Consider the following 19,623-nt stretch of genomic DNA (forward strand, 5'->3'; position numbering starts at 1 on the left):
TACCAGAGTGTAATTTCTTCAGTGCTGTCACATAGAAAGAATATAACATTTACAAATATGTGAAGAGTGTACTCAGGGGAGGTACTGTATATCCCGAAAAAACATAAATTGATATGTTGTAGAGACATCAACTTTAAAGTGACCATGTATTTTAATAAAATTAAAGGAAAGGGGGGGGGGGGTGATAAATCTATACATTGTTCCTGTACAGCTACAGAAAATAAGTAATTGTATAAAATATACTAATGCCCAACTCTTTTGATTTACACTTTTTTTTTGGATGATGTACAAAGATTAGCATTTCAAACACCAGTCCTAATTAATTAATTGTCCGAATACTATGTCTTCGGGGACTTTAAAAGGATACAGCCTTTTAAAGAATCACAACGTGCCGTGCCTGTCCTGCTTGTATCACACTGAAATCCACACCAACTCTGAGCTTATGTCAATTTCAGCCACAATCTTTGTCATCTTATGTTGCTTATATTGTAATAAATTAGATGAAGGGTTAGATTTTTATTCACTACTAGAGAGGAGCGAACTTACAGTAAATTTGATTCGTCACAAACTTCTCGGCAAGGCAGTTGATGACTTTTCCTGCATAAATTAGTTCAGCTTTAAGGTGCTCCGATGGGCTGGAAAAGGTGGATACAGTCCTAGGAGACTTTTTCCTAGGAATGTATCCACCTTTTCCAGCCCACCGGAGCACCTGAAGGCTGAACTAATTTACGCAGGATAAGTCATCAACTGCCGAGCCGAGAAGTTCGTGACGAATCGAATTTACTGTAAGTTCGCTCATCTCTATTCACTACCCTCTTTCTAAAAACTGGCAAGAGAGGTGTAAAAATGCAAAAAGGCACGTTTTTTTTTTTTTTTAATGCCTAAAAGCCGGCGTAGCAGCATAATAAATTGCCCCCCTCATGGTCTGCTATTGAAAAAGCAAAGTGGGATACCCTTGAAGACATGTTTTAAAGTATATAGAATAGGCTAAACAACACTGAAGGGAATCTGCCCGTGATTTCATGCTGCCTGAACCACAGGTAGTGTGAAACAGAGACAGGAATAATGATATACAATGACCCTCATTTACTATTGGAGGTCTGCATAAATTGTGAATGGGGAAAAAAAAAAAATAAAAGTGGAGGAATGCATTTCACCTAACATTGTGTGCCAAAATTATTTTTTTCCGATAGCTGTCACTTTCAGCTATTTATCTGTGTGTGGTTATGGCTCAGTTACACAACATAAGTTCTTTATTAAACATTTTGATTAATAGTCATAGTCCAAAGATCTTTCTCTTGTGAGCTGTAATATCACATCACACTTACTAAATGCAGAGCTCCCCTTCCTTTTGTCTGCTCAGCCAGTAATATGAACTTGGGTGATCTCACATTACTGCTTATTAGGTAGAGAAACTACTGTGACCATAAATCCAATGAACAGTAATATAAGCTCCAAATATCACCACCCCCTTCCAGCCTCCCACCACATCACTGGTCTTGTCCTGAGCAGACAAGAGGCGAAGGGGAAGCAGGGACGGGAGCTTTACCTTTAGAGTCTTTGACATGATGGCACAGCTTTAGGGCTCGTTCACACAGGCAGAGCCACTGCGTATTTTACGTTGTGGATCCACCGATGATGGACCCCTACAGTGTTTCTCAGATGTGCCTACTTGCTGCTTAGAGTGACCATCCGCCACTACGAGCAGACACACTGCGATGTGCGAGTCTCCGCGCAGTATACTCGCACAGATCGCAGCTGCTCTAGGCCTAGCTCAGGGAGCAGGGGGAGTGGCCGCGATGTGTGCGAGTACACATTACACCAGTGTGTTTGCTCGTAGCGGCAGATTGCCGCTCCGAGCAGGCACATCTGAGACACACTGTAGGGGTCCATCATCGGCGGATCCACCTGTGTGAACTAGCCCTTAAGCCAGACAACACAGCTGGTATGGAAGATCTCTGCACTATGGCTAATAACATTATATTAGTAAGTGGCTTTATTATACATTGACACCATACACAGGTTGTCTGTTTTGTTAGACAATCCCTTTAACCGATCTTCAACACCAATGAATTCACCGATAATTGTTCTCCAAGCTGCAGTGCTGTCCTTGATCAGATTTTCCTGCTCCTTTATTATTAAACAGTGTAAGATTAATCCACCCTCAACAATACAGTGCCTGAGGGGTTCACAGGTAGCAGCAAGCTGAATGTTTCATTGAAGTACCCATATTCGTACCGTCTTGGAAGCAACTGTGTTATGTAACACTTGTTTTTACAAGCTAATCCTTTCCAAAGTATGCCACGTGACAGAAGGAATTGTCGAGCACCACCTATTTCTTGGCGATTTGTCACAGAAACTGCAAGAGATCCTCCAGTAAGGGGCTTTTCCCACAAGTCAAAGTTATCTCCCTGAAAGAAATGAATATTAGGTTCAATTAAAGTGACAAAAAGGCATAAAAATCCAAAACCAATGTATTTAAAGCTATGGCCACTTTTACATGTAAAAAACATATTTACATATGTTAATGCAACAGTTTTAACTCATAATAAGCACTCAGCTTGAGTATGCAATCTTCATTCATATTCAGACCCCCAATGAACAGTTTGCAGCCTGCTCCTAGATTCATTTTATGTGGATGTGTCCTCTATGTATTGCATGCTGGATGTGATGTTTGTGTCTCCAAAAGTCTAGTTTGCTGTGGGTGCACTGCTTTCTCTCTACACTTGTACATAGCCCATGGTATTCTCCCCTGTCTACATCCAGTGTGACCTGCCCTCCATGTATTGTCTCCCTCCTCTCTACACCCTGAGCTGCTGTGTACAACCTGCTGCTATTGCTAACACTGAAAGAAGAAATGGGTGGAGCAGAGGGCAAATGGGAAAAAACAGCTCTGATTTCTCTCACACAAGACAGATAGCCAGGTATAGGAGATCCTGGAGATGCTCCACATGTTCTTGTGAACATTTTTTTTTCAAATAAACCTTGAAGTGCCGCAGTGATTCCCCCCCCACCCCCCCCCCCCCTCGTTTATTATGATATAAGCTAATGAAACCAGGACTCCAGCTGCTGTGCACCCTCCACCAATACTGGAGATCTTTGGGAAGCTGTAGGCTTTAATGGTGTCATTTCACATAACTTCCCTCCATGTGATAGCCTATATAATTCCTAAAATGTTTGCAAATCAATTCAAAAAAGGCTCCTCACCCCAGAAAAAAAAAGTCATGCCCACTAGGTGTCTTTTTTTATCTGGCAAACTGTTAGCCAATACCCATTATTAGGGAAATTCCATCTCAGCAGTAAAGAGGCCATGCAGGAAATGGGGGCAAGTCTTAGCCAGTGCTATGCAGGGGATAGAGAGAGTAAGACTATGTGGATGTAAAACTGTGTCTTCCTGCCTTCTTTAACCCCTTAAGGACTCAGCCCTTTTTTGCAATTCTGACCACTGTCACTAATTAATAATTGTTTTTTAGTGACATTCTACTTGCATCCTTGCAAATTTAGAAAATGTAGCATTTTTCAAACTTTATGCTTGCAAGGAAAATGAATATTCCAAATAACTTATATACTGATTCACAAATACAATCGGGGAGATTCATCAAGACATGTGCCGAGGAAAAGTTGACCAGTTACCCATAGCAACCAATTAGATTACTTCTTTCATTATTGAAAAGGCCTGTGAAAAAATAAAAGAAGCGATCTGATTGGTAGCTATGGGCAACTGGACAACTTTTTCTCAGCACAGGTCTTGATGAATGTCCCCAATATGTCTACTTTATGTTGGCATCATCAAGTTGACATGTTTTTACTTTTTGAAGACATTAGGGGGCTTCAAAGTACAGCAGCAATTTTCTAAATCTGAATTTTTCAGGGACCAGTTAAGTTTGAAGTGGATTTGAGGGGCCTTTCTGTGAGAAATACCCCATAAATGACCCCATTATAGAAACTGCACCCCTCAAAGTATTTAAATTGACATTCAGAAAGTTTGTTAACCCTTTAGGTGTTTCACAGGAATAGTAGCAAAGTGAAGGAGAAATTTCAAAATCTTTATTTACACTTGCACTTTCTTGTAGAGCCATTTTTTTTTATTTTTTACAAAAGGGTAAAAGGATAGAAATCCCCCAAAATTTGTAACTCAATTTCTCTCAAGTAAGGAAATACCTCCTATGTGGATGTAAAGTAATCTGTGGGTGCAGTAGAGGGCTCAGAACGGAAGGAGAGACAATGGGATTTTGGAGAGTGAATTTTGCTGAAATGGTTTTTGGGGGGCATGTCACATTTAAGAAGCCCCTATGGTGCCAGAACAGCAAAAAACAAAAAACACATGGCATACTATTTTGGAAACTACACCCCTCAAGGAATGTAACAAGGGGTACAGTGAGCCTTAACACCCCACAGGTTTTAGACAAGTTTTCATTAAAATCGGATGTGTAAATGAAAAATTTATTTATCTTTTCACTGATTTTTTCCCAAATGTTACATTTTTAAAGGGGTAATAGGAGAAAATGCCCCCAAAAATTTGTAACACCATTTCTTCTGAGTATGGAAATATCGCATATGTGGATGTAAAGTGCTCTGCGGGCAAACTACAATGCTCAGAAGAGAAGGAGCGCCATTGAGCTTTTGGAGAGAAAATTTGTCCGGAATTGAAGGACACGTGTGTTTACAAAGCCCCCATAGTGCCAGAACAAGGAACCCTCCCCACATGTGACCCCATTTTGGAAACTACACCCCTCACAATTTAATAAGGGGTGCAGTGAGCATTTACACCCCACTGGTGTTTGACAGATCTTTGGAACAGTAGGCTGTGCAAATAAAAAATTACATTTACGATTAGAATGAAACTTAATACACTTCTATGGGAGTCCACACTCCCATTCACACTTCTGCAGAATTTCAGCTTGGATTCCGCACAAAATCCTCAAAAGCGGAAGCGGAATTGGGGCGGATGAACGGAAAATCTTCTGTGTGAATAGGGCATTACAATTGCCTCAGCTACCAAAAATATTCTACGCCAGTGATTCCCAAACGGTGCCTCCAGCTGTAGCTAAACTGCCAGTATCCTTGGACTGTCAGTAGCTGTCCGGCAATGCTGGGAGTTGCTGTTTTGCAACAGCTGGAGGCTCCGTTTTGGAAACACTGCTGTACGAGAGGTTTTTCATTATTATGGGGGGGAGACGACACAGTGTAATGGGGTGTACATACACAGTGTTTTACCCTTTATTTTGAGTTAGTATAGCATAGTGTAGTGATTTTAGGGTACAATCACATGGGCGGGGGTTTACAGCAAGTTTCCCGCTGTACGAGTATGAGCTGTGGCGGAAAATTTGCCGTAGCTCAAACTTGAAGCAGGAAATTCACTGTAAACCCCCCACTCGTGGGATTGTACCCTGTACATTCACAAGGAGGAGCGGGGGGTCAAACCTCCAGCTGTGGCAAAACTACACCTTACAGCATTAATTGATCGCCAAAGGGCATGCTGGGAGTTGTAGTTATGCAACAGCTGGAGGCACGCAACTACAACTTCCAGCATGCCGAGACAGCCATTTGCCGTTCGTGCGTGCTGAGATTGGTAGTTTTGCAAGATTTAGAGGGCAACGGTTTAGAGACCACCACACAGTGATCTCCAAACTGTAGCCCTCCAGCTGTTGCAAAACTACAAATCCCAGCATGCCCAAACAGCAAACAGCTGTCTGGGCATGCTGGGAGTTGTAGTTTTGCAACATCTGTAGGGCTACAGTTTAGAGACCGTTGGTCTCTAAACTCACCTCCTGGCTCCTGCAGCAGGATCGCCACCCGGCGCACAAGCAGGAGTGCCCGCCGCCCGCTAAGGGACCTCCACTGCAGACGCCGCTCACAGGACAGTTCCCCCGCTCTGCCCGGATTACTGTGGGTGGGCAGAGAGGGGGAACCGAACTTTAACCCCTACACCCCCCCATCTGCTATTGGTTGCTCACTTCTGACCGTCCAATAGCAGGCATAGGAGGGGTGGCACCCCTGCCACCTCTCTCCTATCCCTTCACTGGGATCGGGGCTGTCTTGGACAGCCACGCTTATTTTCCAGGTCACCGGAATCCTGTATGACCCGGAATTGCCGCAGATAGTCGGTCTGAATTGACCAGCGATCTGGGCGATCGACGATATGGAGGGGTCTCAGGACCCCCCTCAGCGATATACTGGGATGCCTGCTGAACGATCTCAGCAGGCATCCCGGTCCGGTCCTCGCACAGTGAGCGTCGGGGACCAGAGAGAACACAGGGTGTACCTGTACACCCCAAGTCCTTAAGGACTCAGGAACGGGGCATACGGGAACGCCCTGCATCCTTAAGGGGTTAAAGGGTACATGCTGTGCCTCAAAAGGTAAATCAAGGTTTTCTACCCATCTCTTACCACCCATAAAATTCTTGGCAGCTGTCCCTTGCAAAAACGTGTTCTACTTCAGTATGTATACAGTGCTATACTAAAATATACCTTTTAATAGTTACCATTAAATAATGAGGTGACCACCTCTAACCAAGTAAAAGAGGAAACACAAAACAAAAAAGCCAATAAACAGGAAGAATGCTTCCACCACAGTTGATATACGACCAAGGGGGTGGAGGGAGTGCCCCCTTGTCTTTTGAGGGGTACAGCTTTTCACCATATTCTTTGTATGGTCCATTCATATACTTATAAGGAAAGATGATCAACCCTTTTAACTAAGATTCTCCTTGTAAGTATGGTTCCTCTTTTGGCCTAACTAAACTGGCTGCAGCAGTGTGCATGCCTAGGCCAAACCCGTCCCTCTAGTTCAGCCCTCTTATGTTTACTAATCGAGCTTGGCATCACCTGGTGATGCTTCACTTTGATGTGGCACGTCACCCAAAATACTGATGATGCCAGTGATAAGATGTACAACAGGTGTTTTATTAATGTTGTACTGCTATATGCGGATGTAACCTTATAAACTTTGACTCCCTGGGATGACGTCACCCTCGGAAGAGACGATGAAATGCGCATTGGACCTGGTGCATCATTCGGCAGAGAAGCAAATAAGCAAGAGAGTTTTATTTGGGGCATTTACAACACTAGCAGTGCTCCCGCTAGCCTGACTCCTTATTACCCTGAATTAGTTCCCCTGTGGGACCTTACTCACCCGATTGGAGCCCTTGGTGTCGGGGAGACTTGGCTGCAGCTGCTATAGGCTTGTGCGGCTGCCGGGTGGAGGATCCTGCAGAGTCGTGTGGTCGGGCAGGAGCAGATGTTCTAAGGAGCGTGCGGTGGTGCGTCCTGAGCACAGGTGGAGAGGTGCTCCTGGAGACCGGAGGAGCCTGTGAGTGTGCTGACACAGGGGCAGCTGGTGACGGGGACGGCATATCAGAGCCTGCAGGCCGGAGCTCCGCCATTGCTGGGCTTTGTGGGCGGAGCCACCTTGTTACTGTGGTGACTCCCGCGCCTGGACTGAGTGGCGGGAGCGTGCTAGTGCTCTGGTGGGCTTGCTCCTGCGGCTGCTGTGTGGAGAGAGTGCTGGGGGCTCCCACTTACCCTGCCATATCTGTGGACTTCCGAATTGGTCTGCAGTCACCTGGAAGAGCGGTTATATATATATATATATATGAAAAAAAAAAAAAAAAAAAAGTGGCCGGCTGCCTTGCTGGAGAACACTTCTGTCTACTGGAATCTGCTGCTGGAACACTGGGGGTCTCCTGCATGTACCTGCCCAGGGATGAATAGTGCGTGCAACTGCCAGTGTTCTAATTTCTCCAGCATTACTGGACGTTATTGTGGTGAGCCTGCCAGCATCATAACTATTGCTGGACTTAACAGTAATGCTACAACTCCTGTGTAATCCTAGTGGGGCTGATTCTGCCCGCCTTCTACTTGTGCATACAGTGAGACTTGCGGTGAGGCTGCTGACATTCTGTGGGCTCTGCTGTGGGCTGTTTGATCCTGCTGTGCTTGCTCCTGTTACCTGGACTCTGCTGCTCTGCTGAGACTTGTGGTGTCTAGATTACAGCTGATTGCAATCCTACAGTAGATATAGGTGGCTCACAGAACAAGACAAAAAAATCTAAAACAAGCGGCTGAGGCCGCAAGGCAATTGTCAGAGGAAGACGCATCTTCAGATGAGGGTCATTCCCAGGCTAGCGGACATTCCAGGCGGGATTCATGTGTTCCCACTCCTCTGGTTTCTACACATGCTGCCAAGGCCCTCAATTCTCCAGGCCTGCGGAGGTTGTGGATAGAGCCTTGCCCGAACCCTCTCCTCCCATGTTTTCGGGTTGTCCTAGCCCTGAAGGGCGATGTTCTCCACCACATACTTCCTGCCATGCTGAGTCTATTGATCAAAAATGTAATAAGTTGATGGTGGCCTTTACTTTGTGTCAAACTATGATGGTGTCCAAGGTGGATGAAGAATTCGTTATCCTCCGTCATGAGACGCAGAATCTGCGGGAACGCACTGGGGAGGTGGAGGTCAGGCTCTCGGCTGTTGAAGATACCCTCGATCCTTTGCCTGAACAGATGTCCTCAGTACAGTGCCAAAATTACACAAGCTCTTGAGCGGGTGGATGATCTGGAAAACAGACAGGCATAACAATATACGCCTGGTGGGACTGCCTGAGAAAGCGGAGGACTCTGATCCTGTGAGCTTTCTGGAATCCTGGCTGAAGGAAATACTACCCACTGACACCTTCTCACCTTACTTTAGAGAGGGCGCATAGAGTCCCAGCCAGACACCCTCCAACGGGAGGCCCTCCCAGACAGTTCTTGGCAAAACTGCTTCATTATCGTGACAGAGAGGCTATCCTGCAGGCGGTTTGCATCAAAGGAGAGCTGCGCTTTAATGACTCCAGGGTTGCCTTTTATCCGGACTTCTCCGTTGAACTCCGTAAACAGAGGATTAAATTTGCAGAAGTCAGTCTTCGCCTGCGCACTAAAGGATATTGCTATGCGATGCTGTTCCTGGCCAGGCTTTCGAGTGGTGGATGGAGCGACTGCACGGTTCTTTACGTCACCAGCTGAGGCGCTGCAGTGGGTGGACGCTGCACCTGTGGCGAGCCCTCCGGACTTCCATGTCAAGACTCTTTCTGCTCACCCCTTTTAGTTAGTCTTGTTAAGCTAGTGAGTTAGGATTTCGATCTAAGGTTTCCCTGCTAAGAGACAACCTGCAGACACTCATCTACAAGTATCTGACCAGTTTAAGGGGCTCTTTAGCGAGTTGGCCCACTTAGCTAGTTAAGCCCCTTAAGGACGCAGGCCTTTTTTCACCTTAAGGACAGTCCTTTTTTTGCAATTCTGACCACTGTCACTTTAAGAATTAACACGAAAACGCTTGTACCGAATATTCTGATTCGGAGATTATTTTTTCGTGACATATTTTACTTTATTTTGGTGGTAAATTTTTTAGCGTTACTTGCATCCTTTTTTGGTGAAAAATCCCAAAATGTCATGAAAATGTAGCATTTTTCTAACTTTGAAGCTCTCTACTAAGGAAAATGGATATTTACATGAAATTTTATTTTTCTTCACAAATACAATATGTCCACTTTATGTTGGCATCATAAAATGGACATATTTTTGCTTTTTGAAAAAATTAGAGGGCTTCAAAGTGGAGCAGCAATTTTCAAAAAAAAAAAAATAATGAAAATTGCTAAATCTGAATGGGCAGATGTTACAGAACTACAACTCCCAGCATGCCTGGGCAGTCCAGGCATGCTGAGAGTTGTAGTTTGGCAACATCTGGAGGGATTCCGTTTGGGCACCACTGTAACAGTGGTCTCCAAACTGTGACCATGCAGATGTTGCAAAACTACAACTCCAAGAATGCCCAGACAGCCTTTGACTGTATGGGCATGCTGGGAGTTGCAGTTTGGCCTTCCTAGTGGTTGCCACAGTAAAGATTGTTTTACTTTCACTTTCAATTCCCCCCCCCCCCCCCCCCCCGGTCGATTCCCCATCTGATCCAGTATCCAGCAGTCTCCAGCGAAGATCCTGGGTCCCCAGGCATCTTCTCCTGCAGGTACGGCCTCCATCTTCTTCCCACGATCCCCTAAACATCCGAGGGGGGGGCAGAACTGGGGGGTTGCCATGGCAACCCCCTGTCCTGCGCTGCCATTGGTCAGAACTCCGCTCTGACAAATGGCAGGGTATAGGAGGAGATCACAGCTCTGCGACCTCACTTCTATCCCTTAGGCTGATCGGAGCTGTCGCTGACAACTCCGATTAGCCCTATTTTCCGGTCGATCGGGTCACCAGAGACCCGATCAGCCCGGAATTGGAGAAAATCGCATGTCTGAATTGACATGCGATTATCGCCGACATGGGGGGGGTGTCTCAGGACCCCCCTGGGCAATGTGCCGGGGTGCCTGCTGAATGATTTCAGCAGGCATCCCGATCCGGTCCTCAACCGGCTAACGGCGGGGACCGGAATTCCCACGGGAGTATCCATACGCCCTGCGTCCTTAAGGTCTCGGGATGCAGGGCGTATGGCTACGCCCTGCGTCCTGAAGAGATTAGCTGGGGTTGGTTTGGGGGGAGGGAGTGGAATGGTTTGAGTACTTGAGTTCTTGCTACTGCCAATCTGTTAGAGTTTAGGTCTGCATGAGTTCCCAGTGTTAGACAGGGTTTAATGGGGATGTTATTGCTATATTTTGCATTTGTTTTTGTGTTGTTTTGGTCTAATGTTCATATGTCTGCTGTGTTGGTGTGTATGTGGTGTGTGTGGTCCGTGTTCCCGGAGAGCCCCCAGGTAGGAGTTTTCAGCCCAGTTGGTTTTTCCTGAAATCTTTGATTCGCTATTGGGATTATGGGGACGCCCAAGGTATTGCGTTGGAACGTGAGAGGTCTCAACTCTAAGTTTAAAAAGGTCTAGATTTATATTAAAGGTCAGGCCCCACATTTGATTTGTCTCCAAGAAACACACATCACGGGGCAAAAAAATCTTATTCCTTAAGAGGGCATGGATTGCAAGGGGTTATCATTCCACTTACTCTTCTTCCGTTAGGGGGTGTCTCTGCTAGTGTCTAAATCCCTCCTCCTGGTAATTGAACAGGTGGTTTGTGACCATTTTGGAAGATTTGTGATTGTCCATTGCTCCTTACATACCTTTAGTTTTCTCCTGGTGTCATTGTATGTCCCCCCTCCGCTTCATGTTTATATCTTATAGTGTATTACATCTAAAATGCTTACATTTCCCTCTATTCCTGTTCTATTCTAGTCAATTTTAATGCAGTTCCGGATCAAAGTGTCGATAGCACTAGTGTGGTGGATTCTGGCTCTCCTGGTCTTAACGCCTGGAGTTCTGTGTGGTCTCTTACTGAGGTATGGCGTGGAAGCACCCGTCTGACCCAGTGTTCTCCTTTTAGTCAGCAGTTCACAAAACGTTCTCCAGAATTGATCTGGCGTACGTGTCCTCAGATCTTCTGTCTATGGTAAGAGATGTCACGTACATCACTAGGGGGATCTCAGACCACTCAGCTCTTGTGCTCACCCTATATTTGGGCCCTAATCGTTCCTCTAGAATTTGGTGTATGCATCCCGGCTGGCTGCAGGAAGTGGTGGTGGCGGCCTCATTGCCTGAAGCTCATAGTTGTTTTTGGGAACATAACAGGTCTCACCCCGACAAATTAGTGCATATTAGTGCAGTGGGATGCTTATAAGACACATGTTAAGGGTGCATTTATGGCAAGGGTTGTGGGGAAGAGGATTGCTTATTCTGCTAGGTAGCGGGCATTGCAGATGGAGATTGGGGTTTTGGAGGCGGAGATGGTGAGAAACCCTTCACCCGAAGTAGAGAGGAATTAGGTTGAGGCCTAAAGAGAACTTTATTGATTAGTCAGAAGGAGAAAATTCAGAAGAGGATGGTGGATAGGGAGGCGGGCCTTTTTGAGTTTGGAGATAAAAAATGGCAAGCTGCTGGCGTATTTAGCTAGGGCGAGTAGGCACATCCATTCCTTGTATTATAGGAGAATCTGGGGTGTTGGAGATGGACCCGCTGGTTATTAATTATGTTTTCTGGGCTTTCTATAGTACTCTATATGCTTACCGCTTATCGGATGTACCAGATGACTTAATCTCATTTTTGAGGGAATTGTCCCTTAAATCCCTAACTGAGGCGCAGGCAACTACTTTAGATGCACCCTTTTCTGCTGAGGAAGTCTCCCTGGCTATTGCTTCGCTGCAAATGGGGAAAACTCTGGGTTTAGACTATATGATTGGGGACTGGTACAGGGTGAATGAGGAGAGGCTGATCCCTATTTTGCAAAATCTCTTTAGCATTGCTGCGGAGACTGGGAAACCTCCGGGCGCGATAAGGGAAGCCCTTTTTGTGGTTCTCCCCAAGCTGGGGAAGGATCTGACTCTTACCGATGTCTTCGCTACAAACATTAATGTTAATGGGCTTACATCTTAATATTGCTGCTGTGGAGAATGATGCTTCTGTGGGCTTCTGTGTATAAGGCTTTTGATTCAGTAGAATGGCCTTATCTTTGGACTGTGCTGAGGATCCTTCGTTTTGGTCCGAGGTTCAGAGCTTGGGTAGGTTGGTATACGATAAACCGAGGGCTAGAATACACACAAATTTGGATATCTCTGCATATTTCTACTGGGCAGGGGTGTCCACTGTCTCTGTTTCCTTTAGCTGTTGAACTGTTGGCAGCGGTCATCAGAGCTTCACCTGATATCCATGGGTTAAGTAGGGGGTCCCTTGAAGAGAAGGTCTCCATGTGTGATCCATAATTTAGTTAACAAGTATGTTCCTTTATATAATCAGTCGCAGGTGCCCAAAGAAATTTGATAAGGTCTGGATGCCGTGGATTTTGGTCGGTGGACCCTCCGGAGCGGGTAAGTTCTCCTCAATAAAGTATTTCCTCCTTGTGAGTGGGGGCTAGGTGGGGGTGCTTCTTTGGGTGTGTGAGTGTGGTGTGTGTGTGTGGGTGTCCGTGTGTTGTGTTACTGTGCTGCCTAGTGCTGGGCTTCATGATTGACCTCTCTTCCATGTGTTTCTTGTATCTTTTTCCTGCCTCTCATTACTGGTTGCAATGCTTTGAGGAGTTCTGTGCTGGTGTAGTATTTGTTCTTAAAAAAAAAAAGGTTCTAAATAAATACTTACCAAAAAAAAAAAAAAAAAAAAAACTTTAATCTTTGGAATCTTACGGTGCCGCCCAATCCATGTGTGACTCATTTTACTTACATATACGTTTAATGCAATTGCTCAATAAAGATGTTTTCATTAACTGCAGCTATATATCAGCACTAATCTTCAGTAGCATCTTTCATATACTGTAATAACTTAAAAGAAAAGCGTATACCACCATATTTTACCTTGAACACTCTGTACCCCTGAGCACCTAGGGGATCTTGGTTGATAGCAATCACCTCTTGGTTTTGCAGAAGTGCTGTGGATCTTGGATTGATATCTCGTAAATCATTAGACATTAGCAGTGGAGCAGCCATGATGGACCAAAGAGCCATTTGTGTGACTTCTTGATCCCAACTCAACCCAAAGTTACCAATGACCAGCTAGAAAATTAGGAAAAACAGGAATAGTTAGGAAGATAACTATTAGGGACAATAAATAGAAATTGATCTCCAAAAACTCTTTAGTGTAGGGTCGCACATGCCGTATTTGCAGCTGCATATTTTCTCACCCGTTAAAGTCAATAAGTAACAAAATCAGCTGCGTATAATGCTACCCTTTGACTTCAATGGGTGAGAAAATATGCAGCAAAATACAGCACATGTAACCCTACCCTTAAGCAGATTATTAATCATGAGGAAATGGTGGAACCACCGTCCCTAGTACTCAAAGTCTATGACCTTTTAGTGTTCTGCCTAGTACCCTTTAGTGTTGATGCAAAGGAAATAAAAAAAAAAATAAATAAAACAACAACCCTGAGGCAGAAGACCATTTTCCTCATTTTAGGGGTAAAAATTTCTTCCTGACAATCAGAATAAATTCCTTTATCAACATCCCACCTACAGAATCTAGTGACTAACATTATATTATTGCTCTCTAGAAATGCATCCAGGCCTTTTTTTGAACACTTATTAGGTTTACCATGACCACTTCCTCTTGCAGAGTGTTCCATACTCTCATTGCTCTTACATTAAAGAACCCCCATCTGTGCTAGTGTGGGAATTTTTTTCCTCTAGGCGTAGAAAATGTCCCCTTGTAATAAGTACAGTTCTGGGTATAAATCAGGGATGTGGAATTCCTATCGCCCCGACGCCCGGGACAAGCAGTTTTGGGCGCCGGGCAGGAGAGTTCTTCCGGCCCTTAGCCCGGCTTCGGGCAAGCAGGGCTGGACCTGACAAGCACTGCAGCGCTCTGCAGTCTGTATGGAGCAGGCTCCCGACTCGTGCACGCTCCATACTCTGCAGCCCCCAGCTGTGGAAACTGGCATCCTCTGAAGCAGAGGAGGGGGAGATGAGAAGCTGTGTACGTCCTCACTCCCCCTGCTCTGCCTTCTTTCTGCAATGCAGACCTGCGGGGCGGGGTTGGGGGGAGATGAGGGGGGCATGGCTTCTTGCTCCCCATGCAGACCTACGTCCTCTGCCTTCGCTCCCCCCACCAGAGTGATCGCAGGGGAGGCGATCCACTATAGAGGTAGCCGGAGGGCTTACCTCTGCTTCCAGCTGTCCGGCTCTGTCATTGATAGATCCTGGCTGGACCAGGCTCTATCAATGGATTGCAGAGCACACAGATCAATTGAGTTCAATAGAACTCTATTCCATCTGTATGAGGAATCTAATGATTCCTCCTATAAGTCTAATGAAGTGTATAAAAAAAAATATATATATAAAAAAAAAAAAAAAAAGTTTTAATAAAAGTTTAATAAAAAAAAGATACAAAAAAATAAAACACACATTCACCCCTTTCATGTTAAAAGTTCGAATGACCCCCTTTTGCTATATAAAAACATGCAAACATTATAAAAATAAACATATTTGGTATCGCTTTGTGCGTAATTGTACGACCTATTAAAATATAACATTATGTATCCCGTACGGTAAATGTGAAAAAAAAAAAAAACACAGAATTGCAATTTTTATAATATCCCCAGAAAAAAAGTTAAGCGATTAAAAAGTCAGATCAATACCAGAATGATACCGATACACAAAAAATAAAAATAAAAAAGATTATGGTGCAAAAAATGAGCCCTCATACAGCCTTTTATACAAAAAAAAAATTATAAATAAAAAAATAGTTACAGGGGTCAAAAAATGCCAATAAAAAAAAAAATTCTAAAAAGTTCAGATTTTTTTTTTAATTAGTAAAACATGACAAAATCTGGTATTGCTGTAATCAGGCAGCCTAAAGTATGAAACTAACATGTTATCTCAACCACAAGGTAAATGACGTAAAAAAGAAAACAACCAAAATTATCTTTTACTATTTCAATTTCACTTCACCTTGAAATTGAGAGCGTAAACGCGAAAATTGATCGGGACAAGTGGATCGTCATGAGGGACAAGTAGATTTTGCTCCATTTTAGTCCCGTGGACAAGTCGTTTTTTTATAAAAATTCCACACCCCTGTAAATAGATCATGGAAAAGATCTCTGTACTATCCCCTAATATATTTATACATAGGTAATAGGTTGCCCCTCAGACATCTTTTTTCTAAACTAAATAACCCTAATTTTGATAATCTTTCTGGGTACTGTAGTCCACCCATTCCCCGTATTACTCTGGTTGCCCGTCTTTGAACCCTCTCCAGCTCCACTATATCTTTCTTGTACACTGGTGCTCAGTACTGTACACAGTATTCCATGTGTGGTCTGACTAGTGATTTGTACAGAATAATTTCCTTGTCGTGGGCATCTACGCCCATTTGATTCACCCCATGATTTTATTTGCCTTGGCAGCAGCTGCCTGCCACTGGTTGCTACAGGTACATTTACTGATTACTAAAATTTAATACATATTTTCAGCCTGGATGTTCCCCCCCATGTGCATAACCTTACATTTATCAGTGTTAAACCTCATTTGCCACTTCTCAGCCAAAGCCTCCAACCTATCCAGATCCATTGGCAACAGTGCACTGTCCTCTATTGTGTTAACCACTTTACAGAGCTTAGTATCATCTGCAAAGGTTGATAACTTACTGTGCAATCCCTCTGCAAGGTCATTAAAGGGCTACTCCAGCGCGGGATACTCTATTCTGATCGTGGGGGGGGGGGGGGGGGGCTGCAATCTCCTGCCAGGCACCCTCCATGCACGGAGAAACCTTTGTTCCGTGCACAGATTACTGTCAAACGCCACACAAAGCCGACACGCCCCTCCATGTATCTCTTTGGGAGAGCCAGAGATACAGTGTTCATGTAAAAGCCAATTTAATGATTTGAAAAATAAAAAATAAAATTCAAGGAAATGTGAAGACAATTTACTGACCATGTCTGGATCATTCCATGCTCCTGGTCCAGCTGCAGGAACCAGCTGTTCTTGTAAAGCTGCAGTGAAATCTAACACCATCTTTATACTTGTCCAAGAGTCTTGAATATCATCAAAATTTCTCCAAGAATTACAGTACTCTGCAACTTGAGTATAATTTACCTAAAGCAAATGTATAAGAAATAAAGACTACTGTAATACTAATGTGAGACATGTCACTGAAGTGCTGAAAATACTATGTACAGTCATGGCCAAAAATTTTATTGTTGACCGTTCTTGTTCAAGACTTCTGCAATTCGCCCTGGCATGCTGGATATCAGCTTCTGCGCCAAATCCTGACTGAGGACACCCCATTCTTGTCTAATAGGTTCTTGGAGTTTATCACAATTTCTGTTTTATTGTTTGTCCACCCACTTTTTAAAGGGCTGTCCACAGGTTCTCAACGGGGTTTAAATCTGGGGAGTTTCCTGGCCATAGACCCAAAAATTCAAGATTTTGTTCACTGAGCACTGACTGGGCAAAAATGGGGTTGCCATCGGTCAGGATTTGGCACAGAAGCAGATATCCAGCATGCCAGGGAAAGTTGCAGTCTTGAAGTCTTAAAAAAGAAGGATCATGACTGAATACTGAATCTTTGCATACACTTCATGTATTTGCCAATAAAAATGCTTAAGAAATACTTATTACTAATATATTACCATTCTCCCTTACCCACAAAAAAGTGTCATAGCACAATACCCACAATACCTCCAAAATTCTGAACCACAGAACTGCTCATAAAAAGGAAGTCAGGTGTGTACTTACAGGAATTTTGCCAGCTGTTTTGAGCCATCAAGTGCTATTTAGTGGTCAGGGAGAGTAACAATGCCTGGTGTTTTGGTCATGCAAGTTGCCTTGAAAAATGTTGTTTAATATCACAACTGTCACCATGGGAAGTGTCCAGGAGGCGGGCTCTTTTTGTTAGATGCACGGAGCTCCTTGGATTGAGTTTCCCTGGCCCCTTTTCTTCACAGTTCTATTGTGCACTGAGTCTGGGGAATCTCTTAAAGGAAAACTGTCAGCCAGTTCACTCACACTAAACCCAATACACTGAGTTATAGTGCGGGTGAACAGGAGTCCAACGATTGGTCACTTACTTAAATATGTCCAGTAGGTCCTGAGATATGTCCCCCAGAAGATTCTCTGCTAAATTCAATGAATCTTGTGCAGGGGGTGGGGCTATGTCAGCTCAATTTACATATTCATTGTCTATGACTTCACATCCTAGTGAAGTGGTGTCACAGACAATGAATATGTAAATTGATTTAGAAACCCCACACCCTGCGTGCAATTCACAGAATATAGCAGTAGATCTTTTGGGGGGCATATCTCAGGACCTACTGCACATTTTTTAAGTAAGTGACCCCTCATTGGGCTCCTGTATACCCACACTATAACCCAGTGTATTGGGTTTAGTGTGGGTGAACAGGTTGACCATTTTCCTTTAATACATAGAGTCAAGGGCACCTAAGGAGTAGAGCCGATCTCTTGGACACATTCTGCGAGATTTATCAAAACCTGTGCAGAGGAAAATTGGAGCAGTTGTCCATAGCAACCAATCAGATCTTTCATTTCTCAAAGGCCTTTTTATAAATTAAAGAAGCGATCTGATCGGTTACTATGGGCAACTTCTCCACTTTTCCTCTACAGGTTTTGATAAATGTTTATCTGTTACCGACTTCACAGCCCTTAAATAAAGGTAACCAATTGCCTAAGATTTTGGTGTCTCTACTGTAAAAACTACCCTTTAAAAAGCCTGGGAATGTAACAGCTAATACTGGTTTCACAGGGCACCAGGCAGCCATAAGATCACGCTATACTCATCCCAGTTGCACCTATCTTCACTACCTTGAGGTTTGGGGTAGCAAACTGTTGGCTAAACTAACACAATGGGAAAGGTACAATTGGCCAGTTTGCCTTGTTATTTCTGACATGTGTACATATGGGTTCTAGAGCCATTTAAATTTTATACAAATTTTAGTTTCTAAAAAGGACACATCTTTTTACTGTATTAAGAGCACTATTTTTCCTTACTTTTGTGAAACGACGGGCATAAAGTGGCCACTCACAAGAATACACGATATTTCTACCTGTGCGGTTCAATGCTATAGACATATTGCGGTAACCTGTAGAAATACAAATGAAAAAACAAACTAAAAAAGAAGGTCTATGGAAGTTGGTCTAGCCTTACACTTAAGCTTATGTGTAATAAATAAAAAATATGCACTGTATGTCGGGGTTTGTCCTTGTGCGTTTCAAAAGTCCCCCCCCCCCCCCCTTCCCATAAATCTTAGAAAAAAAAAGCCAACAACCTGCCCATTGTGGTGGGACTGGATGACTGTCTAATGTGTATGGGGCCTCTTAAAGGGGTACTCCAGTGGCAAACAAAAAAATTTCTAATCAACTGGTGCGGTGTCAGAAAGTTAAACAAATTTGTAAATTACTTCCATTTAAAAATCTTAATACTTTCAGTACTTAGCTGCTGTATGCTCCATGGGAAGTTCTTTTATTTTGGATTTTCAATAATAGAAGTAATTTACGAATCTGTTTTTGGCTCCAGTTAATTTAAAAAAAAAAAAATGTGTTTTCCACCAGAGTACCCATTTAACTCTCCCTGGTAGAAGTTATTGGAGGAAAGAAGGATCAGACATGTTGGATTTAAACTGCTTAAATCTTTTTGTTCTTGGACAGATAAGTCACTGTCAGTGGAGTCTGGCTACATGGATGCTTGGCCTCATGGAGGGATTAGCAGAGATAGCTGTTGGTCGTCTCTTATCCCCTGTGTATGGGTATCTTAAGTCTTTGGATGAGACACTCTAGAATACAATAAACCTGCTCCACTTGTGCATGGCTCCAGCTTTTTTTTATGGAAACCGCTAAACAAACAAATCTTCCATAAAAGTGAATGTACACAACTGAAGTAGAACTTGTTTATCATATGACTCCATAGTAATTCCAAAGATCATCTGTCCCCAAAATGTGTTTAACATGGATGTGTCAATAGTACAACCCCCTTTATTGACCACCTATATGATTCTCCTCTTATATGCAGCAGTCACCTCATTAGGTGGGGATCCTGTGGGAATGGCAACTTTTAGAGAGTAATGGCATATCTACAAAAATATCTGGGATGGGAATAACCAAACAGTAAACTAAAGAACATACAATGCATCAAATAAGTGCACCCAAATACCAACATCTGACTTATTT

The 19,623-nt window shown here is 43.7% G+C and overlaps 1 protein-coding gene across 1 annotated transcript in view; it reads right to left on the minus strand.

Moving 5' to 3' along the window:
- Positions 1-737: 737 nt before the first annotated feature.
- The window catches only part of GLA (galactosidase alpha), a 31,110-nt gene continuing 12,224 nt past the window's right edge, over positions 738-19,623 (minus strand). Inside the window, exons 4-7 of the mRNA XM_056537696.1 lie at positions 18,448-18,539; positions 16,375-16,536; positions 13,303-13,500; positions 738-2,411 (exon numbers count right to left, since the gene is read on the minus strand). Of these exons, the coding sequence (XP_056393671.1) occupies positions 2,154-2,411; positions 13,303-13,500; positions 16,375-16,536; positions 18,448-18,539 (710 nt within the window). The 3' untranslated portion in view covers positions 738-2,153. The remainder of the gene's footprint in view (positions 2,412-13,302; positions 13,501-16,374; positions 16,537-18,447; positions 18,540-19,623) is intronic.

This window comes from Hyla sarda, chromosome 9 (assembly GCF_029499605.1).
Source record: "Hyla sarda isolate aHylSar1 chromosome 9, aHylSar1.hap1, whole genome shotgun sequence".
Taxonomy (NCBI): domain Eukaryota; kingdom Metazoa; phylum Chordata; class Amphibia; order Anura; family Hylidae; genus Hyla; species Hyla sarda.